The sequence below is a fragment of the Cupressus sempervirens genome, chromosome 6 (genome assembly GCF_028749045.1).
Source record: "Cupressus sempervirens isolate cs-2001-9-10 chromosome 6, ASM2874904v1, whole genome shotgun sequence".
NCBI classification, from domain to species: Eukaryota; Viridiplantae; Streptophyta; class Pinopsida; order Cupressales; family Cupressaceae; genus Cupressus; species Cupressus sempervirens.
In genome coordinates this window covers 64668536-64695817 of record NC_143123.1, presented here as the reverse complement: position 1 = coordinate 64695817, position 27282 = coordinate 64668536, and the positions used below count along the sequence as shown (strand labels likewise).

Sequence of the window (27282 nt, the reverse complement as noted above, 5' to 3'; positions counted from 1 at the left end):
CTACCCTCATTCACTACTACGACATCAAGGAAGCACTCTCAGCCTTCCCCATCTCAATTTTTTTCCTCTTTTGTATAATGTAGTGTGGGTTGTATGTTTTCACATTATTTCTTTTTTCTTGTCTATTGTTTGGAGACGACTTTACTTTTTGGGGGGCGATGCTGTCGGCAAACTCATGTGTTGTCTAAATGCTGTTAATGTTAATCATGTTGTTGGTAGTTAGCATGGCTGAGGCGTAGGTAGTTGTGCTTGTGACTATTTATGTCGTACTCCCTCAGAGGTTATATGTACACTCCTTCGGATGGAAGAGGGCATCATTATTATCAGCACCTGGTATCATTGTTGTTCACTTGGTGTAAGCCTTGATTGATATTAATGAAATATATGGCAGTCCTCTGATGTTGCCTTGCATTCACTTTTATTTGTTCCAACTCTTATACAATAGCATGCGTTAGACTACTTTTATTGTAGGTGGTAAATAGAATTGATGTCCAAGCTAAATCTGAACATAGTCTCGATCAAAGACATTGTTTGGCCGAGCACCCACGATTCAGTAATAGTAAATTACCGAACTTTTTAGTTGCATGCATCCAAGCGCCCCAGTGCATGTATCGTCATCTGATGTGCATCAGATGCAGATGCATAAGGCTCCTTGCACACATTCGGTAACTAAATTTTCAATGGTAATGAATTCATTATTTTAACCACATTCAGAATTTCCTCCGTTCCTTACCTGAGGTTTTTGACAGTTGTGGAGAATGTGTTATACTCATGATAATTCAAAGATTTAAGGGTACTTGTTTCATAGTCTTCATTTTTTTTGCAGTTATGATAATGAGCCTCAATTTTATTGCATCCAAAGGAAACCTTGTTATGTCAATTTCCATATGTACTGTACAAAATTTGGTAAGCATTCATTGGGAAAACATTTCAGCAACTTTCACAAATTTATTGTGTACCCAATCACTTTGAAAAGTTCTTCCATCCAAAATTAGATAGCAGTGACAATATAACCGAGATGTGAATCCATTTAGGTATCTATTCTTTTGGGTCAAAACTGGCATTCCCATATTTTATGATTAAATTGCTTCTTGCTGTAAACCAGAGTCCCTTCTTGAAACTTTTTTGTGGGCTTCTGCTAATTGAAAAGAGATTTCTCGGTCCTTGGCTACTTCTCAGCTGTGGGAAGTACTGAGGCTCTTCTTGCTTCTTGTTCTGAGTCTTTGCTTGTTATGTTTTGCTTTCCTGTTTTGTTCTTTCTGCGGACACTGTTTGGTGCTTCTGCTGTTGGCTGCGGCCCTGTTGTAATCTTTGTAGTCCCTTAGATCCACTTATGGTCTCTTGTTGGACGTTAATAAATTTACCTTATTTTATGTGGTCTTTTGTAGAACATTAATAAATTTACCTTATTCAATTTTGTCTAAGATATAATCAAACTTCATTTGTTTATAATTGAAAGTTTGGATGCCTGTTTTTTGAGAGGGCCAGAGATTAAAGAATATGTAGATTAATCCAGATTCTGCAAGATCATCGTAATCCTGAATACAATTATTCTTAGGTCACTTTTCTAGGGATCTAATATCTGATTGTTCATTCAAGGCTTTGACAATTTCACTGCGGTTTTGTTATGAAGAACCATGACCTCCACCCCATGGAAGGCATAATCCTGTGCTCTCTCAGTGGAGACCACAGAAACAGATTAAAATGAAGTTACAAAATGGAGTATAAAAAATTCCTGAAAGGTGAAGCAAGGAGTTGAATAAACCCAGAAATACCTGAGAGGCTTCAGAGATCTTCTCTGGGAAAAGACAAGGGGAAAATATGTATTATATCTCACATTCTATATAATTCCCACCCCTGAACACCAGGTGCCAGCACAGAGCAATAGCATCAGAACTTGCCAGAAAGGCTGACTGTAGCTTGAGAAAGTCCTAACACGCCTTCATGTTCTATTTCTTACAGCACCTGTCTGTGCCACCTATGCCGCCTGCCCCTTAGCCAAAATTTCTCTTCTCAAGGAAATTTTAATATCCGTTTTTCTTCTTGATTGTACTTTGACAGACATGGATGCTTTGTTAATTGTCAACAGACCCAGGATTGTCTCTTGGGTAGCATACTTGGTGAGCAAAACCCAGCTTCTTGTTTGAGTGTCATTTTCAAAGGGATTAGATTGTTCTTGTCTGGACTTCTAATGAACATTTTCCATTTCTAAAATCTGATGAGTGTTTGGTACAGCAATATTTGTGCAGGACACATCTTAATTCTTATAGTATAAGGTTCAATTAAATGTTTTTTTCTTTGAGCAATGGGTGACATAAACTCTGATTGCCTTCAAGTCTTCTGGATATTTTTTTTCTTCATTTGCTTTCCTCTCTACTCTTCTCGAAAAGGAGGTTTAAAAAAATTAAATAGGGGAGTCATTATAGTGGTCACTTATGTTATATCTCCTTCCTGTCATGGAAATTCACATTTTAATTGGATGTTCTCATACTTTTTCTTCCTGTATGCAGCCTGAAAAAATAGCCTTTCAACTGAGACTGGGACAGAGTAAATCTATCTATAATGCATTTAAAGCTCTGAAGGAGGGTCCTAACTGGGAAAGTCTGATTGAAGCACAAAAGCGAATTGTAGATGGTAATATCTGACCGAGTCTTCGTCTTTGATTGTTTCCACCATATACCTCTCTTACATATATGGCTAACAGTAATATACTTGTAAATAAAAACATTGAGTATTTTCGAATGTTCTAATCTAAGGCATTAGAGTCTGAGACTATTGATATGTGTTTACATACTTTTCCTGCAATAACTTTTGGACTTGGCTTGCCAAGATTACATATAGAAGATTTTGCAATGTATAATAAGAGGATTCAGAGGAAAGAAAATAGGAATATGAAGGATAGTGTACGAGAAAAAATTGATTTAAACATAGTGGTAATCCAGATACATCATATTGGGTTCGTCTGTGAAAAACATCCTGTTGCACGTCAATTCTTTTTAATTATATATAAAATTCATTTAAAATGTGCCAAGAGATGTTTTATGATAGAAGAAAAACTTGTCCTCAAAATCAATTTCTTCCTGCACGGTAATGAATAAATTTGAACAAAAATACTGATAACATAAAAGCCTCTCTATCAAAATTGGATACACATTATTCTTGTGTGTTTCATCTGTAATGTGTAGGTTTAATTTGCTGGTTCAGATTCTGGTACAGATGCGGGCTCAAGATCTGGGTTTGAAATTCGTCTAAATTTTCTGGGGGTTGAGTTCAGATTCGTTTTGGGTTCATCCGTACAAAAACATATGGTTTTAAAAAATATATGTGTCTGTATATATATGCAACAAAAAAGGTCCATAGATCACTATGCTAATAATAAAGCGACAGAGAAAAATAGACCACCAAATCTATGTTTCAATTCAATAGGACATTAATTGCATGATTTAGCCATACATACAACATGATACACTTGCTTGGTCACATGCATGGAACATATTTCGATATCAAGGGAGAGTTTGAGAATGAAAGGAATTGTCAAAAGATGAGTTATCTGAATTTTTATTTTGTATTGGTTAGAGGACTTCTAACCAGGTTAGACCAAAAGTTGAGATTCAAATTTAAGTCCCGGATTCAAAGATATCATATCCTTTTTATAGACATTCCTCTATAATCATCAATTTAGATGTCACCTATTGTCAATTTGGACTTCCTTTATAAGCAAGTTTTCATTTTTATTCACGAATGCATTAATGACATATAAACATCATTTTTGGTCTTTTTAGTGGTCACTTTAGGATTTGAAGGATCAAATAGGTCAAGTTAGACAAAAAAACACTTTAAAAAAGTTTTAAACAATATTTTGAGACCATATTCAGCCCAGGTCTGGGCAGAAGATTATTCAAAATTTGTTGCAAATTCTGCCCATGTTCCTCTGACAAAATTCACAGCAAATTCATATCTCTACAAGAGAATTTGGGAAGAATTTGACAAGGACCAGACTTTGTACAGAATTGAACCAGACTTTGAGGGTTGTTGGAGAGAATCTGGTAACTTAGGTTTAGTTGGTAAAAAAGAACAATAACTTTCTTGCAATTATTTACTTTCTACTTATTACACTTATTATTGAAATCTAAGCAATTTTATAGAATTTAAAATTCAGTCAAAATCAAAAGAAAATTGTTATTAGACCAAATTTACCATACATAAGACATCAAAACTGCTATTTGTTATGAAAAAAATCTGATAAATCAAATGAAATATATATATATATATATATACATATACATTTTATCAAATAAAATATATTAAAATCCTTTCATACCCATTCCTACAAACCGAGCACCCTCTGGAATATCCCTCTTACTACAGTAAACACAATGACTAATGTATATACCCTTGGCCAAAGTTGATGCAACAAAGAGGGGCATTGTGCCTCAGATTATTAAAAACATTTGTAACATTGATATTAAGGTACTCACCTTCCAAATGTAATGGATGCCAACTGTTGCAAATGATGAAAGTATTGTCATTGATGTGAAATGATTCATGAACATTCATGAACATGAATAAACTTATAGTTATCAATTACAAGAGATGATTATGAAGATGTCAAAATTGTGATGTCTCAACAAGTTTCAGATCTGAAGGGCACCCAATAGTATATAAAGAATAATAAAGTGATATTCACAAAGTAAAATGTTTTATTGAATTATTGTGAAAGAAACATATGTAGAACTCATTGATAAGAAGACAGAAGCAAGATGATAAGTATAATGGTAAAAACTATATATATGTTGACTCAATATATATGATTTAATAAGACTGCATATACAATGAAGTTCAAGTTAAATAAAAGTTCAGCATAAAAGAATCAATCATCATACAGTTTGCTATTAATTGAAATGTGTACAAAGAAGATATCCAAAAGTGGAAGATGAACAGCGGTATTGCTTGCTCAGTAATACATAAGTGAAGAAGTCAGTTATCTAAGTTGAAACCATGTGAAAGAAACATCAGCAGCGAATAGGAGTTACAGAAATAAATAGTGTTTACACAGAAATAATAAACATGGATCTGATACAATGTTTGGATCTCAAAGGCAAAGCCTTGATATAGTAATGAGAAGCATTACTAGCAGAGGGAAAATATTTGTCATTTAACATCTCTATATAAGCAGGGATTAATAAAATGCCAAGTTTATTATGTTATCTAATCACAGTGATATATGTGCAATAAGTATGGAAGACAGAATAAAGTCAATTATTTTTGTTTGTTGTCATTCATTACAACGTCTTATGGCAGAAGACTTAAGTCACGATGAAAAACGATGACGAGTAGTTTCAGTTGGCAGTAGACAAGGATATAAAAAAGCCAAGACAGACAAAGTAATATGAATAAGACAAAAACAGAAAAGCTAAAATAGAATCAGACAAATTTGTCTTATTTGATTTGTCTATGGTGCATAGATAAATACAGCGATTAGAAAGAAGGAGAAGTCAGCGATAATATTATAGCAACGATATATCAGGCAGATTATGATAGATAGATAGATAGATAAAATTTTAACGTCCACGAGGCCAAAAATAGCCTATGGGACAGCAAGACAACTCAAGCAGACTTAAGTAGCTCTGTTCGCCTCTTGTGTAGACTAATGATGAGCCCCCCCAATTGCTCAATGTACTCTTCGTTGAACAGGTTATGCCAAGAACTGTCACATATAGTATCCGCAAACTTATCTCTGCTATCCTTGTAGGCCTCACATTCTAGAATAAAGTGCTGTTCAGTTTCCACTTTCCCAGAATTGCAAAATCTGCAAATTCTCTCTTCCCAAGCCTCCTTTGGCCTCTTCCAACGCCCGGTCTCACAACGAAGTTGGTGAGAGTTGATTCTCAGCTGAGCAATAAAAATTTTAGCTCTCCAAGAAATGTTGGCTCCTATGTACACTTTTTCGAGTTGATCACAAGTGGGGTTGAACTCATTTATATAATATAGTTTCTTCCTCCCAATCTCGCTTCCCCAATTTCTCTTGTAGAATTTCTCCATAACAAAGACCTTTATTTCTTTATTACTTGTGGGGCACATATTGAAATGAATATTCCATTTACTCATCCACTTGATGTTTTGTTGCATCCATGTCCTTTTTCGCTTACATAGTGTGTCACTAAAGACAACTTTCGGCCATCTATCCTCTTCCATTTTTTCGATTCTTTTTAGATAGCTTAAAAGGCGAACCATAGCAAGTGCCTCAATAGGCGCAGCCCCCATTTCACTTAGCATGATGTCATATGGAACAGTGCTTTTAATTTTAAACTTGCTTGTAATCAAGCACTTTTGGATTCCTAAAGCACTAAAGCACTGATCAAATTTGTTAATTTATATGGCATAAAAGACAAATATTTTTCTTATTCAATAGCAAAGTCAGCAAGAAGACAAATATGAAGACTGCTACGTAACAAATCTGAGACCAAAGCTATGATTCAATATTGAAGCTTAAGATTAGTAAAGGATCATGTGAAGACAAATCAGATGCCATATAAGCAAGACAAAAGACAACTGTTAATTATTGGAATTCAGGACATACGATAAAGGAATTAAGAATGAATTTGTTCAATTAAAAAGTGCAATTTATAGAATGAAGAGGAGCGAACTGTATAGTTTCAATTCCTTAATTACCAAGGACAAATATAAAATCAGTGTTAAAGATGAAAAGGTATGATTTAAATACCGACTTAGATAAAAAGTCATAACCCTTTGAGCAGTCACATATAACATATATAAAGGATTCAAAAATCATTTTGAATAAAGAAGAAGAAATAAGAATATCAGAACAGAGACGTCTGTAAAAGGGAAGGAAGAAAAATAAAGAACATTTAAAGAATATATGCAGATTTAGAGTAGAGGGAAGCACATCAAGAAAAGTGTGTAAACTATAAAGAATCAACGGAGTGATGGCAGTGAATGAAGTAACTGCATATGTATTCTGATTTTAATCAGATGTATGTGCCCATTTAAATTTAGATATAAAAGGATAATCATATAAAAAGCATATATACAGATGTAAAAGAAAATTTGTGAGATGTACATACAGATATAGTATAGAAGAACATACAAATGCAAAATATAGAAAAGATATGCAGATTTGGAGCAAAGGTAAAATGTGAAGAGTGATTTAATTGTTCATAATCAGTTGAGTAAGCAACATTATCAAGGTGGAAAAGCAGTTTGTGTGCATTGGGTTGGTGCTCACAAAAACAACAGTGGGGGTTGGTGCTTCGAGTGAGTTGGAGCCTGCGAAGTGTGGGAGTTGGAGCTTCCAATGAGTCATTGCTCATCAACATTGAGGTTGGAGCCTCTAGTAGGTCGAAGCCTACAAATCTTTGTAAAAGAACAGATTTATATAAAAGCAATTATGTTGCCATGGTTTTCTCCCTCATTGGGTTTCCAAGTAAATCTTTGTCTTATCGTGTTCATGTGCATAATTGCCTAATTTAGTTATTGTGGCAATTGTTTGGATAAAAGTTTTAAATTGGAAATGTTGTTATTATACTGATTCAGTACCCCCTCTCAGTATAATCGTGTGCTCTTCAACAAAGTCAAACTTCCAGCTGCACATCAAAATAAATCATGGAGTTTTTATGTGCATGGGTCACTAAACGCCTATCGGCAAATAATTTTTTTCTTGTGAATTGAAACGTTGTGTTTTTCTTATGCACTAATCGAAGGCATGATACTGTTGATTGCTAATTTTATATTTCTCTTGTAATAACTTTTGGACCTGGCTTGCAGAACTGCTGACATAGTCTGAGTTTAGAATTAGAAAACACCACATCATTAACAGAGAAGGGCCATGATTACATATAGATGATTTTGCAACCTACAATATGAAGATTCGGAGAAAAGGAAATAGGAATATGAAGGATAATGCAAGAGAAATAAATGATTTGAACATAGTGGTGTCCAGATGCATCATCTTTTGTCCGGCTGTGGAAATCTAAAATCTTTAATAATTCCAATTTGACTAGTCCTTTACTTCCTCTTACAAGTACTGAATTTTTAATTAACAATCTAATTTTGAGTAATAGATGAGTTTTTGTAATATAAATACCAGTACATGAAAAGTTTTATTCAAAATCCTATTGCATGCGGTAGAGTATCTAATGATTTATGAATTCACACACACACACAGATATATATATATATATATATATATATACATAAATGTATGTAATACATATATGTATATACATGTATGTACATGCATATATGTGTACATACGTGTATACATATATGTATTACATACATGTATGTATGTATGTATGTATATTTGCACTGTTATCCAATATCCGCTTTTCTGCCATGTTGACCAGTATGTACCTCATTAAATCTGCGAGGTCTTTGCCTGTGTCATGAAACTCAGGTTTGTTAAATATTTAAGAGCAAACATCTTAAAGTCAAATTGCTATATTTCTCTGATATTGATCTTTAGGTTGTTGATGTCCCTCCCTATCTGTTTCTTTCTTGAAAACAACTATTTTCGGGTTGATTCGGGATATTATGTCATTTATTCAATAAGATTGAATTCAAATGCTTTTTTGAATAATTATAGTAGCTGGCCTAATTTAACAAGAAAGGTAGTTAGAAAAATCCATTTTTGTTCTACTTCACAAATTATGTATATAGTCTCAGATCTGCTCCTCAAAACGCTGGGCTGAACAAACTTCTAAGAAAAACAGAGGAAAAAGAAAAACTAAATGCTTGAAGCATGAAGTATCACAGGTGATAATTCTGACATAACAAATGAAGAACGCCAGTTGAATTGGATTTTTGGTTTCTAAGGAAAGAATTTAGCATGGAAAGAAAATGTTGACAAGATTGAACAAACCCTATGAATGAAGAGAGCAATGGAAAGTGCACTCATTTCATGTCTTTTTTGACATTGTATACTCTTTCATGACTTAGATTTGGCAAATATTTAGCATGCCAGAACTAAATCTTCTTGTCTTTCACATTTTTTTTTATTCTTACATTTTTATGTGCTATATTTGCCTCCTTTGGGTTTTATTTGTAATGCTTGAGTTTCAGATCTTTGTAGTAATATTTCGAATCTTACTCTTATTAGGGTTTTAATCATTGATTATTTATACTCAATATTCTTTGGTGTACAGCTGAGATTAAGGAAGCCATACTTAATGGTGTTGCTTTAGAAGGAGATTCTAAGACACGATTTAATGAAATCCAACAGGTGGGCTTCTTCCCCAATTAGACTGCAATGTATATTTTGGTTTAGCTTCCTTGCAAATGGTCTCATTAGGCTAGGGACAAGCGTTAGAAAAAATAAATTGTGTAAACAAAATATTTTTTTCCATTAAAAAAATTTGTGGTGAGGAACTTGGGATTGCACGACTGAGGATTTCTGTTCATTGATGCTCTATTTATGTGGAGTGAAATACTTATCGTGGTGTGTTCACTATTAATATTCATCAATCTATCTTCTATTTTGGTTCATGCTCTGTAGTTTGGGCCCAACACATGCCTCAACTATATGAATTTGTTGTTCCAGTTGATATTTTTTCTGAGATAAAATTTTCTTATTTCTGATATTTTTCATAAGACTAGAATTGCTGTTCTAAGTGTTTCCAGAATGATTATAGAGATTAGATGAAAAGATATTTGCAAGGAACAATTGCAGATTGAAACTTGTCGATGACTTGTAGCTTCAGTCGGATAATATATATGTGACTAATTTGTATTAATGTGTGTGTGTACTGTATATATTTAGATATAATAGAGCGTGAATTTTTATTATATATAAATATATGTATTTTGAGAAATATTTATTTTAGGAGAAATTATGTGTGTAATAGTGTATACACACTCACAGTTATATATGCACATGTATATTTCTGCATATATTGTAAATAATATTATTCACATAGATCATAATCCATATTAATGATGAAGTGCATTTTAATAATGATGGATTATAAATAATATTATTTGCATACATCATAATCTATATTAATGAAGTGCATTTTAATAATGATTGAACAGTAATCTATGTTAAAGCTTTGTACAGAAGTCGTTTGAGTTAAACGACAGTAACAATTTGATTGTTGTAGTGTAGAGCCATGTCCATGGAGTGACATGTTTCCACGTGATGCGGAGGCATGTCTCTCCCTGGATATGTCCCCACGTTTCAATGGAGTCCCTTATTTTAGATATGCTAGCTAAGATGTGAAGGTTACCATGAACCATAATTACTTCAGTCTTATAGTGTCTTCGACATCATCGGCAGTGTTGACTATATTACAGGGTCTGCAAATTAAAAGGTACTTTCGGTACTTGCTTATATCAGCAGGGAGAAATTTGGAATAATTTCAGAGAAAGACCAATTTCTGGTAATATATTAACATTTGTCTTGAAACAAATCTGATAAACTTAACATGGAACCAGAGCAGGGCGTTTACTGGGATTGTTGGTTTGTTTTCTTGGCTGTGCGAATGCCTTCATAGTTCTGTGGTAATAAGGATACTCTATTGGTCGTTTGGGTAGCCAAATATGTGGATCCAAGCTATGGATTAGAGAAAAGTAGGATTCTGTATCCCCAGTGAATGGATGCAGCTATCTTTGACTTCAGATTTGGGTCTCATATCTCACTGCTGGATCCGATGCAAATGAGATCACAATGTTCTTGTGTTCTGATGCCTATTGTTGTATCCCTTATACTTTCACTGTGGGCTTGTGCATTCAGATTTGATGTTGAGAGATTTTATTTTCAACCATTGTAACTTGGTGGAAGAGTCAGGCTTACGTTACGTTAACAAGGGAGGTGACCAATCTGTATATGATGCACGTGGCTATGTTTAGAGCTCCCATGTGGCCAAGAGTGCAAGTGAGGCACATGAATACAAAGAAAAATCCACTTCATTTTATTTTGGCACAAATAGTATTGACCAAGCCAAAAAAAACAGGGAACACCTTGGAGAAGAAAAAGCTTCATGAATGCATAGGAGATGGATCAGAGGATCTTGCACACCATTTTAAGATCTGTATGACCATATGGGAGGCCAATGGTGAGGAGGATCATGCTATTGGTTGAAGGCATTCCTTGCCACCCTATGTGAATTGCCTTCAAACTTTACACAAACTTACCAAGAGCATATAGAATATTATGAAATGGCTTGGAGAGAGAATAGGAAGAAATATTTAAATTGCTATTGAATAACAATGAGACAGTGGCAGAAATCTTCAACACGAGACAAGAATGTGAATGTATGGGTCTACAATCCCAGGTTAAGAGAGTTGCTTGGTAAGTTGGATAACTAACTTGTTGATGGGTGGAAATTGAGGTGGTTTATTGAGGGGTTGATTCCTTCTGTATGGAAGAAAATGGAAGTGGTAGACCCGTATTTATACATTGACACCTACAATTGGGTATTGAACATTGAGTGAAAAGAAGACATCATAATGGAAGAAAAAGGCGGAGCTATGATGATAGTGCAAATAAAAGCACTTACACAAAATCAAATTCTGTATAGGCCCTCATAAGTGACATGATATAGATGATAGAGTTAAGAGCCCAAAAAGAAAATAAAGGTACCAAGGATGGCAAGGAGTTGTGGTGCATCGACTATATAGTTGAAGGTTACACAAAGATAATTTGCCCATCCAACATTTTTCAAGAATTGGGACACTTCATTAAGGAGTTTTTGTACAACTTAAAAGGCTAGGAGCACACATGCTGTCTTCATTGAAGGATGGCAAACAACTCTACTAATCACATTGTGTGGGGGAACAATTTGAACTAGTATGATGCAATGATGAAGATGTAACAAGCATCACTTTGTGCTTGATTGCCAGAGTGGGCGAGGTAGTGGAAGCTGGTGGAGTAAAATAAACCATGTGGACCCCAATTGTCCAAAGCTAAATGGCGTAGATATGTTGGACTCAAAGAAAGCTAAGGTGTTTCTAGTGACCACCAAGCCTGAGGCCAAGAAGGCGACATACGTTGAATTCAGTATGGAAATGATACTGAATGGACGATGGATAGAGAATGAAGAATTTCACATGATGTTGCCAGTATTCCCTTTTGGTTAGAGATTGAAAATAACATCATGAGATAGATGTGTTGATGTAAGAAATCAAGCAAAATGAAAACTAATAAAACAATCCAAGAGAGCTTGATATGAAGAATGTTACCATAAACCAAATGAGCTTCATAATGGATCAACAAGAATGGAGACAAGAGATTTTGAAAGGGGAAAGTAAAGAAAACCCCTTGTGTAATATTATGAATGGAAGACAAAAGCCCTAAGAAAGGAGAGAGAAAGAAGGTGGAGCAAATAGCTTATTACAATAACATCAAGATGATGTACAGAAGAAGTGTGGAAGAATGAGAGAGGCATCTCTTTTATAAAGATGAGAAAGGAGTTGCATGTGTCACTCCCATTTCTATGAATGCCACCATTCATAATAAGTGTGTGCAAAGTGTCAATATCCTCTTAAGGAGGAATAAACTATTTTCCTTAATAAATGAATTACAAAAAAGAGTTATCCTCACATGTGGACTAGAGGACAAGAAAATAACATGTCCTTCACATGTGTACTAAAGGATAAAATACATAAGGGATACCTTGGTTTATCCCATTTAATAAATAAATACAACCAAGGAAAGATTATTACTTCTAACACCCCCCTTTAATCTTTACTTGGGGAGATTACATCAAAGGGTATCAAACCCAAGATCTTACAATGAAATTCAAATTTCTCTCTAGAAAGAGGTTTTGTCAAAATATCAACAACTTGATCTTCACCCTTGCAATAGATGAGGGACACTTTATTTTCTTCAATGTGTTCTCTAATGAAGTGGTGGTGGAGAGAAATATGCTTTGACTTTGCATGGTAGATAGGATTCTTTGCCAAGGCTATTGCACTTTGATTGTCACAATACAAAGGTATAGGTTCTTGTTGAGGTAGACCCAAATTTTCAAGAATTCTTCTAAGCCATAGAGCTTCTTTAGATGCATTAGTACAACTTTTATATTCAGCTTTGGTAGAACATAGAGAAACAGCGGCGTCTTTCTTACTTTTTCAAGATATAGCACCTGAACCAACAAAGAAACAATAACCACAAGTAGATTTCTCATCGTTGGGATCTCCACCTAAATCAAAATTAGTAAATCCTTGTCAAGTAAAAGTAGAACTTGCATCATAAAATAAACCTAGATTAAGAGTTCCTTTGATATATCTTAATATTCTTTTAGCTACTTTAAAGTGTGTTTGTTTAGGTTTGGACATAAATCTTGAAACTAAACCAACACTATATGCAATATTGGGTCTAGTAAGGGTGAGATAATTTAAACTTCCTACAAGTTGTCTGTAAGAGGTAGCATCAACAAAATGAGGGTTTGTATCAATCATTAACTTAGTTCCTAATTCACATGGAATAGAAACATGGTTAGAATCATTCATTTGAAACCTGTCCAAAAGATCTTGAGCATACTTTCTTTGAGAGAGAAAAATGCCCTTAGGTGTTTGCCATATTTGCATTCCTAAAAAGTAATGTAAAATTCCTAAATCAGTCATTTGAAATTTTTTATTGAGTTGAAACTTAATATCAAAAATCAAAGTGTTAGAACTTGAAGTAAGAATCAAATCATCAACATATAGAATAATAATGATAATATCATCTTGAATATGTTTAATGTATAAGTTAGGATCATTTTTACTTCTATCAAAACCTTGAGAAATAAAAAAAGGCATTAATTTTGGAATACCACTCTCTTGGAGATTGCTTTAAACCATAAATAGATTTCTTTAGTTTACATACTAAATGCTCACTATCTTCTTTGATAAAACTTGGTGGTTGAGCCATATAAAATTTTTCATGTAAATCACCATTTAAAAAGGCACTTTTAACATCCATTTGATGAATAGGCTAATTCATTTTTGAAGCTAAAGAAAGCACAATTTTTATAGTAGGCATTTTAGCAACTGGTGCAAAAGTTTCAGTGTAATCTAAACCTTCAATTTGAGAAAATCCCCTAGCTACTAGTCTAGCTTTAAATTTACTAATTTCATTATTTGCTTTGAGTTTGGTTTTATATAACCACTTGCATGAAGCTAAAATCTTTCCATGAAGCAAAGAGACTAAATCCCAAGTTTCATTAGAGATTAAAGTGTCATATTCCTTTTGCATAGCTTTTTGCCAATGAGGTTGAATCTTAGCTTGTTCAAAAGTTTGAGGATCATTAGATTTCATGAGAGAAGTCATCAAACCATAATTACAATAATTAATTCTCCTAGGTTTAAGTCCACTAAATCTAGTAAGATAATCATCACTCTCATTAAGTAAACCTTGAACCCATTTAGGTCTTCTCTTAGTAGTAATAGATTTATCACTAGAAGAAGAGTCATGATCTATAAATGCATCATTAATATCAACATTATCATCATTGCTAAAATTAGAAGAAATAGGAAGAATAAAAGAAGATACTTGAGGAGTAGGGTTTAGAGAAGGAGGTTGGTCCTCCACTACTACAATCTTACTTCCACTAAATTCATCATCTTGAACCTTGGAACAATCATGTACTTTATTTTCTGCAATACAAATATCTCTTGCAATTTGAACTTTGTTAGTAAGAGGATTATAGACTCTATAACCTTTAGTACTTTCATCATTCCCAACAAATATAAATGGAGAAGATTTAGCATCTAATTTATGCCTTTTTTGTTTGAGTTCTAGAACATAAGCAATAGATCCGAATATCCTTAAGTGTTGTAAATTGGGCTTTCTACCTGACCAAGCTTCTTAAGGAGTTATATCCCTCAAAGCCTTAGTAGGAGTTCTATTAAGAATATAAGTGGCACAAGACATAGCTTCAGCCCAAAACTTATAATCCATATTTTTTGCATGTAACATGCATCTAGGCATTTCCACAATAGTTCTATGCTTCCTTTCCGCTACACCATTTTGTTGTGGTGTATAAGGAATAGTAAGCTGATGTTTAATACCAAACGATCTTAAGTAAGAATGAAAGACATTATTAACATATTCAGTACCATTATCAGTTTGAAGAATCTTTATCTTGAAATCAGATTGCCTTTCCACTAACATATGAAATTTGGAAAATGTATCGAGTACTTGATCTTTATTATGTAAGAAATATATCCAAATTCTTCTAGTAAAATCATCAATGAGAGTAAGAGCATACTTTGAACCTTGAATGGAGATATTTTCTATAGGTCCTAAAAGATCACTATGAATCAATTGTAACTTATGAGATGCCCTCCATTATGAACCATGGGGAAAGGGCTCCCTATGCATTTTGCCACTCATGCACCCAGTGCATGTAATCTTAGATGGAACAATATGAGGTAATCCTTCAACCATATGAGATTTTAGCATCAAGGATATATAAACATAATTCAAATGACCAAGCCTTTCATGCCACACATTAAAATCAATATTTGCTTGCAAAGAGTACCTTGAAGAGGTAAACTCATAAAAGTTGAATAAGTTATCATAACCCAACTTAGCATTAGCAACAACGACATTAGTGCTAGGATCAATAATAGAACACATGTCCTTATGAAATAGCACTTTATAATCTTGACATAATTTAGCAACTGAAAGAAGATTGGTTTTCAAGTTAGGAACATAAAGAACATCATATAACTTTCCATTTCGAACATTAACATCACCAAATCCTTCAACTTTGCAACTATGATTATCAATTAATTGAATTGGAGTATTTGAAGGATCGGGTTGCAAAGAATCAAACACTTCTTTATGAGATGTAACACGTTGAGAAGCACCACTATCAACAATCCATTCTAATCGTTTAGAGACATTATAACTAACAGTAAAAGCATGACGAGATTGATTACCATGAGATTTTTGATTGTGTTGATTATTGTTATTAATAGGTTGCTTATCATTTTGCTTTTTAAAACAATTGTTAGTCAAATGACCATCTTTCCCGCAATAAGTACAATGAAGTTTTTTATTAGGACTATTATACTAATTAGGATGGTTATTATTACGGTTTGTATTTTGATTATTATTGTTGTCAAAAGAAGATCTAGAATTAAATAGGTTGCTATTATTGTAATGATTATTAAAGTTATGATTCTTATGATTATTATTGAAATTGTGAGTATTAAAATTTTGATTTTGATTATTATTGGGAGCATGATTAGACGATCTAAGATTTTGATTTTGATTTGTAGACACAAATGCATGTTCATTAGATCTAAGAGTACCAAATTGCAATAACTTAGCTTCCTCTTGACGTAACAAATTTTGAAAAATACTATAAGTTAATTGAGTAGACAAAGTAGGAATAGCAAATTGAGAACGAACATTAGTGATAAATTGTTGAAATTGTCTAGGAAGACATTTATTTAAAATAATGGTAATTAATCTAATATCAGTGAGAGTAATGCCTAATCCAATTAGTTGACTTTTAATATAATCAAATTTAAGTAAAAATTCATCCATAGATTTGAAATCAATATACCTCAAGTCTTCCAAATTGTCTTGCAATTGAATCTTGTGTGATTTAGATGGTCTGTCATACATTTGCTTCAAAATATCACAAGCTTCATGGACAACAGTGCAATGAGCAATTAGAACATATAAATCTGGGTTGAGAGATATACCAATGAGGCCAAGGGCTTCCTCATTTTTAGTATTCCATGCATTTTTTTCATCTTGTGTAGCCGAGGTACTGGGAACTATAGAAGGGTTAGTAGCAACATCTAAAATATGCTTAAATCGAAAAATGAAGGAGAGATGTGTTTTCCAAGCATGATATTTCGAATTATTTAACTTAATTTTTACAATTAGCGTAGACATGATTAGCAAAAAGAAAAAAACTCCCTCTAGAAATACAATTAAATTATAAAAAGAGAAAAATAATAAACTTGAATTATTTATTTGTTTACTAAACTTTAGTATATAAAAAACTTAAATAAGCAAAAAAAAATTGATAACTTTTAAACTTAATTTTTTTGAGCAACTTATTTTATTTTTCAAATTTTTATTTAAATATAATAATTAAATTATTTCTAATTCTAAAAAATGGTGAAGTTAGGAATTTATTCTAAATATATCAACTTAAATTTAATTATATTATTTTTGAGAAAAAAAGCAAATAACGTAAGGAAAACTTAGCCCATCAAAAGATTTTAAATATCAATTAATTAAGATTTGAAAAATCAGTCTTTAAAAAACTCTTATAAAAAACTTTCCTGTTTTAAAAAAAAAAACATAATAATCTTAAATCTATCGTAAAGGAAACCAATAAGAAGTCCTCATTTATATTTTTAATTTAAAAAAAACTTGTTTGAAACAAGAAAAATAGTTTTGACCACGATTAAGTAGGAAAAGAAATTATAAAACAATGAGATGGCAGAGATGTTTTAAACGTAAATACTGCAGAAACAACACAGAATAAAATAGTAATGATGAACACACAAAGAATAAAATCTGCTCTAAACTAAGGATTGAGGTCTCATTTATGTGAAGAACAAGAAACAAAGCATGTCATTTGATTCTTATTCTGTTGTGTTGTTTTCCAATCAAAATCAAGTCTTCTCAAATTTAGGAGAATCATGCAAATTAGCGGGAGAAAATATTACACTCAATGCAAAGTCTCCCAAAATGCAGTAGCTAAAGTGGCATTCGTTGCTGAAGAAAGGACAGAAACCACCAAAGGAAATGAATGGAGGAATCCGTGGAAAATTAAATAAGGTGGTTCTGGCCTATAGTGGTGGATTGGACACCTCTGTGATTGATCCTTGGCTAAGGGAAAACTATAGCTGTGATGTTGTATGATTTGCTGCAAATATTGGCCAGGGAATTGGTGAAACTGAAGGAAGGCACAGACATCAGGCAGAATGAAGGCAACGCTCACACAAAAGGACAGAAGCTCTAAGAAAAAATACTAATCAGAGAGGATGACTGGCAGGGACGATGGGAGAGCCATTAGATAGAAGGTAACGACTGAGGCAACAGGATAATAGCTGAGGCAGCAGGGGAGAGCATGCAGCCAGGAGAGCACAAGATGCGAGAGGGGAGAGGACATGCGTTTTGAAAAAATACAGAGAGCTCCCTCAGTCACTTGGATACCTCCCAATGCCAGGAAAATCTTAACTAAAATGGAGAGGCGTGCTGATTTGGTTAGAACTTTCTAAATTATCTTTACAAAATTGAGGGGCGTGGATCTAAAATAGCATGGAAATGCTGAAATCGAAGAGGAGAAGAATAGATGCAGCAATTTGTGCTCACAAGAATAGAATGAAAATAAAAATATGAGCAAAAAATCAAAACAAATGATACTCAAATGATGAGTGTAGATTGGAAATCAAGAGATACTCAATTTAAAAATAAAAATAAAATTCCAAATAGGTATAGAGTAGAATATATTTTAAATTTTTCAAAAAGATATTTGAATTGATTTAACCAACTAATGTGAAATAAGATATTTTCAAAGAAGATATCTTCAATTATTGGAGATTTTCTTGCAATGAAAAAATTAGGGAAGTAATATTTTTTAAATTTATTTTAAATATTTAAATAACAATTGCACACTATAGAATAAAAAAACTTATTAAATTAATAATTGATAAATGCTACTTGTTAGAATATGAGAATTTTAAAAAAAATATAAATACCCTTTGGCGGCAAGCCTTCCAAAGAGGGTTAGAAAAAAAAAATTCTAGAAAAAACTCGCAACACAAAGGATTAAAAATGAAGTTTTGCTCCTGTTCTCCTCTATCAACAAAAAAACTCCAATATGGTAACCTTCACCCAAACTCAAAAGAAGGATTAGTAACTAAGCTCTGATACCATGTAAGAAATCGAGCAAAATGAAAACTAATAAAACAATCCAAGAGAGCTTGATATGAAGAATGTTACCATAAACCAAATGAGCTTCACAATGGATCAACAAGAATGGAGACAAGAGATTTTGAAAGGGGAAAGCAAAGAAAACCCCTTTTGTAATATTATGAATGGAAGACAAAAGCCCTAAGAAAGGAGAGAGAAAGAAGGTGGAGCAAATAGCTCATTACAGTAACATCAGGATGATGTATAGAAGAAGTGTGGAAGAATGAGAGAGGCATCTCTTTTATAGAGATGAAAAAGGAGTTGCATGTGTAACTCCCATTTCTATGAATGCCACCATTCATAATAAGTGTGTGCAAAGTGTCAATATACTCTTAAGGAGGAATAAACTATTTTCCTTAATAAAAGAATTACAAAAAAAGAGTTATCCTCACATGTGGACTAGAGGACAAGAAAATAACATGTCCTTCACATGTGTACTAAAGGATAAAATACATAAGGGATACCTTGATTTATCCTATTTAATAAATAAATACAACCAAGGAAAGATTATTACTTGTAACAGTTGACATATCAGTCAAGTTTGTTATTAGTGACACACACTTATTCAGATTTTGTTTAGCTACCAAGTCATCAGTCATGAATACAATGTCTTCTACAATTTTGAGCTCTTCAGCAGTAAGTGCTTCAGTTTTGAATACTAGTACTTCAATTTTTGATACTACAGTTTTGTCTACTTCAATTTTGGATTCAGCAAGCATTCCTATTAGTATTCCATTGATTAGTACTATATCAATTTTCATTGCAAGTCCTAGTATATCTACAAATGTTTCCATGTCGGATACAAAGGGATTACATACAAGGACAATTGGACCTAAGGGTCAAACGAGCATAAGATTTTTGGGTAGAGGAAAGGAGATAGAGGAGGACATAGAATTAGATGAGAAAATAGAAATTCCCAAATGGGACATTGATAATCTTACTGCGGATCAAATGCACATAGTTGGTGAACTCCTTTAGAAGAAGACAGAACAACAGAAATTGAGAGAAGAAAGAGACAGAGAGTATAAGATTATTGATGATGCTAAAAACATTTTGTCTGAGACAATAGTTATTGAGGTAGATTCTTCTCAACCTATTTTGTTACAATTAGCAGAAGCAGTCCAAAAGTTCAGTGAAGATAGTTGTGGACATGACAAGTTAATTGAGAAAGCTGAAAAGAAATTTGACAATAAAGTGCTTGAGCACATTGCTCAGCAAATTGCTATTCAACAAGTTGAGCTTTCATCGGTTTTGACCAATTTTGAAACATCTTGCACCAATGTGACATCACTTTTTGTGAAGTTATGTGATGTCTCAGAGTTCACAAAAGAAATAAAGAGCAAACTGTCAAAAATTGATGAGGATCTAAAAGCCAGTGCTCAGCAGTTGCAACTTGACCATAGTTCAAGCTTTGCACATCACATGAAGATCAGATTTTTGTCAGACAAGCAGGCAGAACTATTGAGAGAAGAAGCAAGGATCTAGTCATCATTGATTAATATTTAGAATATGATGCTTCCTATTATGGATACAATGCAGAAACGTATTGTTTACTCAAAAACCTTGGTCTGTGACAATAACTTCTCTATTGCAGATCACATGATAGAACTCTCTGTAGAAGTGTAAATTGCTCTACATACATGCAAGATTTTGCCAGAAAATTGGGACAAAACCCTGGCACTTATTCTTAAGGTACAGTCTGATTTTTTATCTCATATTGGTGTCTCCATGTAGAATAATTCTTTGGCATTATTGTCAAAAAGGGAGAGATTATTGTTGAGGATAAGACACATAGTATGGGGGAGAAACATGCTGCAAGGAGAATGTATATAATAAATGATGTAAAGTATACCTTACAAATATAAATTTTGAAAAATCTCAAAACAATATATTCTACTGAGCTAGTATCACATGGTGATGTATATAAGATTTTGGCTGATAAGTGTTTTTGTCACTAATGCCAAAGGGGGAGATTGTTGACATATCAGTCAAGTTTGTTATTAGTGACACACTTATTCAGATTTTGTTTGGCTACCAAGCTCATTGAATAGTCTACAATGTTTGACATGTAATTTATTAGTTACTGAGCATTTCAGTGTTTACCAAGTATATTCAGTTGGTGTAAAGCCTAAGAGTTCAAATTGAGTAGATTCAGTCTGGCAGTTCAACTCGAGCAGTTCAATGGTTACTAAGCATTGCAATTTCTATCGAGTCAGCAGTTCATGTAATGCGAAGCTAGTGTAAACCAAGCTTATGTGTTTACCGAGTGATTTAGTTTATGTCAAGTTACACAGTATCTACCGAGTCGCCAGTGCAGACTGAGTTCAAGACTACTTTGAAGTGATCAGTATGGACTGAGCTTCTATGTCTACCAAGTGCATGACGATGTCAAGTAATAACAGTGGATGTCGAGTATCAGAACTTCACCAAGTCAGTCTTCAGAACCCGAGTGTCTTCATTTGAGCCGACTTTATAATATTGGTGTTAACTGTATGATGGCCGACTTTTTAATTTTGCAATTTGGATTGTTATATATATGTAATTTATTGTATCACATCCATGTGTAAGATAATGAAATGTAATGCAATGCGAATATAAGCAATAGATAAAGATTTTGAAGGCCATATCAGCATAAGGAGCAACAGTGACAAATTTATCATAGAAAGGTGATTAGCACTATCAAGCAATCTCTATCAGCAATCTAGTTGTAAGTCAAAGATCTACTGTTTCATCCTAACAGGTGAACCAATCAAATCCTTTCACAAGGTAGACTTAACTGTCTTTCTTAAATCTCTTAATAGAGTACATACTTCATTATGTGTTTGTAAAACCTCTAACAAGGTGGACCTAGCAGTCCTAATTGCTCTTAACAGGGCAGATCATTAGAAGTGATCATTGTAAGCCTTAACAGACCAACTTTATGCTGCAGTATTGAAGTTTTGTGGGTATCATCCCCACCCCAATTTTACTTTCTATTTGGAAGGTTTCTGGGTCACCAATTGTGTTCAAGTGTTATGGATGCTTTTATATTTTCAGTTTCGCATGCATGCAATTAGATCAAATGTGATAAATTAAATGTTGAGTGGTTTATTGGATTCAAAATTGAAATTGGTGTAGAAATTTTAGAAGTTACTAATTCACCCCTCCCCTCTCAGTAACTTAGCATAGTCTTGAATATTTCCAACAAGATGTTGTAAGCTTTTGTACTCGTATAGGTATTGGACCTTTTGTAGACCATGCTACAATTGAAGGTGGCTGTCACCAACATAGTTGGTAATTGTGCAAGTGACTATAATAGGGGCAAGTTGATAGAGGAACAAAAGAACATTCGTAATATTGACCTAATGCTAGTAGTGGTAGGGCCTTTGATGGAAATTGTAATTTTCCCATTTTTGCTAGTGTCAAAGTTTCAGGGATTAACCTATTATTGAGATCCTCGTACACTAGTTATTGTGGCTAGAGTGTCCTCTGAGGCAACGACTTGGCTTTGGAGGGTCTTGTCTTCTCCACAATTCAGTAAGCTACAAGTTGGTTTCTCGTTTGGCTCAGATTGGACTTCATTTAAGCTTATAGTTGTGTACTTACTCATTGTGGTAAGTTTGGTGTTGATTGAGATGGTCCCTTTCTATTTTTATAAAGTGCATTTGGTCACATGGAGAAATAATAGGTGTGACTCCTATTTCAGACGACATATTTAAATGATGAGTATTTTGGGAGTTATTGTATTTTTAGTGGCCAAATTATTATTAAATCATTAAATGACTTGTTATAAAGATATAATTTAACTTTATAATTTCACTTAAGTTGAGGGTTGAGTCATCATTGGAAGGGGCCATTTGTCATATGCCTATGCTAAGTTATAAATATTTAAAGTGATGTTGTGTTGGAAAGATTCAATAGTTGAGTTCATTTGGGAAACTTTTCGAGTTTCTAAAGTTGAGTTCTTATGGAAACTTTTATCAACAAAGCATTATAAATATTAGCTCATTTCATTGGAATATTTATTTGCTTTTGCTTTGTGGCTTTTTCTGAGTATTATGAATTGTGTGCCTTTGTTGAAGTATAAGGGTTTCTGAGTTTTTGAAGATTGTTTGAAGTCATTGTTAAGGTATAGTGGTTTCATTGGTTGAATCTTCTTACTGTGATTATCTGTGACTGGGAGATTAGAATTAAAATTCTGAGAATTCTGAGTTTGGTGCATCCAAATTATGCTAAGGTATATAATTTGCATCTCTCCTACTATATTTTCCGTGTCCACGGAGAAGCTGATATTGGATTTTGCATTCAAGATTGGTGAAGGAATTAATTACAATTCTGAAATTGTTCTTGGTGGTGCGATTTTCTGCAATAAATATCCAGTGGTTATTTGGCAATCCACATGGGGGGTATTTGGTTCGATTTGATGCTGAAGAGGTTGGACATCATATCTCCAACACTTGTGGGCTATAGTTTGAAAGCCCTAGAGCCATTTCTTTGGTTCGAGATCCCATTTGCAGCCCAATGTTTATCATTTTTGGGTCTTCAATTTATTATCCATGCCCTACTATTGTATCAGACCTAGCATTTCACTGTTGGAGGGGTCGGCAATCAGTTTGGTGAGTTGCTATTGCAATTTGAAGGACCTGCGATTTTGGATTGTGCTGATTTATTCATTTCTAGGTCAGCACAATTTGATTTATTGGGATCGCCGGGCTATGTATTGCAATCATAACCAGGTTCTATTTGGAATTTGAGTAAGTTTAATGCAAACATTATTGATCTAGCTATTTTCTGGTGGCAAATAAAATTCTGGAAATTCTGAGAGTTGTGTTATTTTGTAAAGGTTATCACTTGCAATTAGTTCCAATATTCTGATATTCAATGTATGAGTTTAAAATGCAAAGCAATAAATTCAATTAGATGAAAGACATAATTAGAGATTGTTTGTCAAAGGGAGTGTTGGAATTGGGGAATTGTTGAGAAGATGAAACAAGCTCCCTTAATGGGTTGTTTCATTGGCAAATGGAGGAATATGAAGTCTTGTATCCAAGTTGTTATATGTCAGAGATAAAAGAAGGGGGCGTGGAAGAAGACACTTTCCTCCTGAGTACGTTGAATACAAAGGTTTAATGAGAGTGGATGCTGTATGAACTCATCGGTTTGAGAGGGATAAGGTGATCAAGTATGACGAGCCAAACATTAAAAAGATAAAATTGGGAGAGGAAGACAATTTGAAGGTGATTGTTGTTGAGAAGACTTGGACCTTGTACTTAAGACAACGACATTTAACATATTCTTGGAGTACAAAGATATCTTTTCCTGGACATACAAGGATTTGAAAGGAATATTACTAGAATTGTGTGTCTATATGAATTTTTAGATGTCTTAACATGGTCAGTATTAGTGACCCCTTTCAAATCCAATTCACTTACAACATATTGGAGGTGGGGGGGAGGGGGGGTGGGGGGGAGGGGGGCATGAAATTTACTCATTGATGGATGGGTTTTTTAGGTACAATCAAATGGTGATAGTTGAAGTCAAATTAAAAACTATTTTTGTGGTTGGAGATGGAGTGTACATGTACCAACATATGCCATTTCGGTTGTTCAACTCCCTTGTAACGTTTAAAAAAATATTATTACACATTTGTGAAAATGCCAATGGGCAACTTCAAAGCCTTTCTAGACGATTGGTCTGACTATAGCGGGGCAGACACCCATCTCATGACATGAAAAGAATGCATGGAAAGTCGTTGGAGGGCATGAGTGATGCTTAAGCTGAAAAAGTGTTGGTTTATGGTATTTATAGGGTAAGTTATTGGATCACATAGTATACAAGGAAGGATTGAAGACAGACCTAGACAAGATAGGGATCATCATCTAGATGAAGAGTCTGAAGTATGTGATCGGAGGAAAACCCTTCCTTGGACACTTTAGATGCTATTGACTATTTTTTCCTAGACATCATTTCTATTAGACAGGCTCACAAGGAAGGGTGAATTGTTTTTGTGCAATTAAAATGGGTTGGAGCATTCAAGGACCTCAATTCTAGATTATTGAGTTTACTAATCTTGGCATATCATAACTGGGACAAGGAATTCCATGCTCATGTGGACACTTCTAACTATGCTATCGACGTCACACTAGTACAAGTTGGTGGCGAGGAGTTGGATCATCCCACATTCTTTACTAGTTGTGTTCTCTTAAGGGCTGAACTAAACTACATTACAACAAAGAGAGAAGGATTCAACATGGTAGAATTCCTACAAAAGTTCCAATACTACCAAGTTACCACATCTTTCAAATATTTATGTGGACCATTAGGCATTGTAATTCTTGACAAACAAACTAATCATTGGCCTATATCTATCCACCACTTCCGAATTCCCGCAAGACATAAGTGAAAGAAGGGATCTAGCCTTGAAAAGAAAGACTTTTCAACTAATCATTGGGCTGTTGTATAAAGTGGGGTCAGACCAAGTGCCCCAAAAATGTGTAATACAAGAGATACTAGGGGTGCTAAAAGAGTCATACAAGAGGCTAGCAAGAGGTCACATGGAGCCAGATGCTAGTGCACACAAAGTAGTACTGATAGGATTGTTTTGGTTGACGTTGAATGCGGACGCCCTAGAGTGCCTATTGGGATATGATACCTTTAGAGGGCAAGAAATTTTTTTAAATGGGATATTATGCATTTTTTCCTTTTGTAGCCACAAGAATTATTGGAGATGTGAGGTGTAAACATTGTCGAACCATTGAATGTGAGTAACATGCGTCTCTGTTAGTACATTGTAGTGGTTACAATTTTTTTTACAAGATGGTCAGAGGCAAGGGCAATATGAGATAACTTCTACTCAGTACAACAAGATTCTTGTACGAAGAACTTGTGACCCGATTTGACATACCCATTCAAATCACAAATGTCCTAGGGGTACATTTCGCGAACCTTATAAGGCATGTGGACGATGACAATGGAATTTAGGACAACCTGTCAAATTTGTACTACCCGAAAGCTAATGGCCAAGATGATTCAATAACATTCTGACGTCAATATCATCAAGACATGCATAGTGGAACAAGAGGATTGGGACAAAAGACTGTCTGCCATACTATGGGCATACTATACTGTGGATAAGGTGGCTACACAATACACACCCTTCTAGTTGATGAAAATGAGCAAAAAGTCATGGTGGTGGTAGAGTACACTGTACCAAAATTTGAGAATTACTGTAGAAAATTGGCTTTTGATTAATGAAAGCTTGGATGGATGCTTCTTTAACTTCACAATGCTGGATTAATGATGTATGATAACACAATGGGTAATAAAGTTTGCCTAGTGTAGATACAAGTTTTGCCACAACAAACATCTGCTTCAAATGAATATTTGGCCCAGGTAGTTGGTACTTAAGCATAATAAACTTCTAGCCAAGAAGTTTTGAGTTCATTGGTTTGGACTGTATAAAGTAAACAAAGTGGGATTAAATGGTGCAGTTTAACTATCAACATTGGATATTAATTCCATTAGTGATCTTGTGAATGACACAAAGCTCAAAATTTGTAGAGAAAATGACCAAATATAGCAATCAATGTGTTGGGGTGCATAATAAGAGGAGATTGGACAAATGGATGCAATTAAGAGATTGAAGAAGATCCAGTTATCATGGTAGAAGCATATAGACCAGACCTAGATTGCGCCAAACCCATGATGGTGTCGGACGGGTTGTTCAGAAGGAAACATGTCGAAGGTATCACCGTTCTTAGAGTGCATAAGCAACTCACAAATGTACTAAATTGTTCACCTATGTTATGGGTGTGGATAAATGGCTATTAGAAGTGTAAGATGGCCTATGAAGGAAGATGTGAAGGATGTGGCATATCATATTGATAAGGAAGTAAAGGAGAAACACAAGATGGAGCAAACAATTGAGGAGGTTTGAGAGTAGGGTTCGGAGGAGGAAGTTGATCCAGTCTCAGACATGCTTAAAGGTGGTCATAAAAATGAACTACCTATCGATTGCAGGAGGGGATGACTATGTTGAACACAATCCAAAAATACATCGATGGAGGAAGGGAAACACCTTACATGCCTACCCCAATGTGCTTTTGAGGGTAGTACCAAATCCTGCCAAACCCCCAATGATAAACTTAAATGCAATATGGTACCTTAAGTACGGTGGACATTATGTGGATGGAGTTATAAGGGTGTTGGCCTAACATCTATAGGTGGACATGATATTTTTCCTTGAATACATGGGAAGTTGTTGCGAGAATGAGTGTTGCAAGACACCTCCGAAAACTTATATGTGGTAGAATGCATTAGAAGTCAAGAGTACTTCACTTGATTTTTTGTTTGGAATAAGTTAATGTTTCATTCTGTACATGGGATGAAAAGATATATCGCTTTGCCAATTT

General features: G+C 34.2%; 1 protein-coding gene across 18 annotated transcripts in view; it reads left to right on the top strand.

The window, feature by feature from the left end:
• Positions 1 to 27282, top strand: part of LOC149551145 (putative cytosolic oligopeptidase A) — a 187218-nt gene that overhangs the window by 46708 nt on the left and 113228 nt on the right. For all 18 annotated transcript variants that reach the window (XR_016352678.1, XR_016352683.1, XR_016352679.1 and 15 more), the window contains exons 3-4: positions 2511 to 2634; positions 9165 to 9241. Coding sequence is in view for 8 of the 18 variants with exons in the window: in XM_089786724.1 (XP_089642850.1) it covers positions 2511 to 2634; positions 9165 to 9241 (201 nt within the window). In the remaining 10 variants the exon portion in view is untranslated. The remainder of the gene's footprint in view (positions 1 to 2510; positions 2635 to 9164; positions 9242 to 27282) is intronic.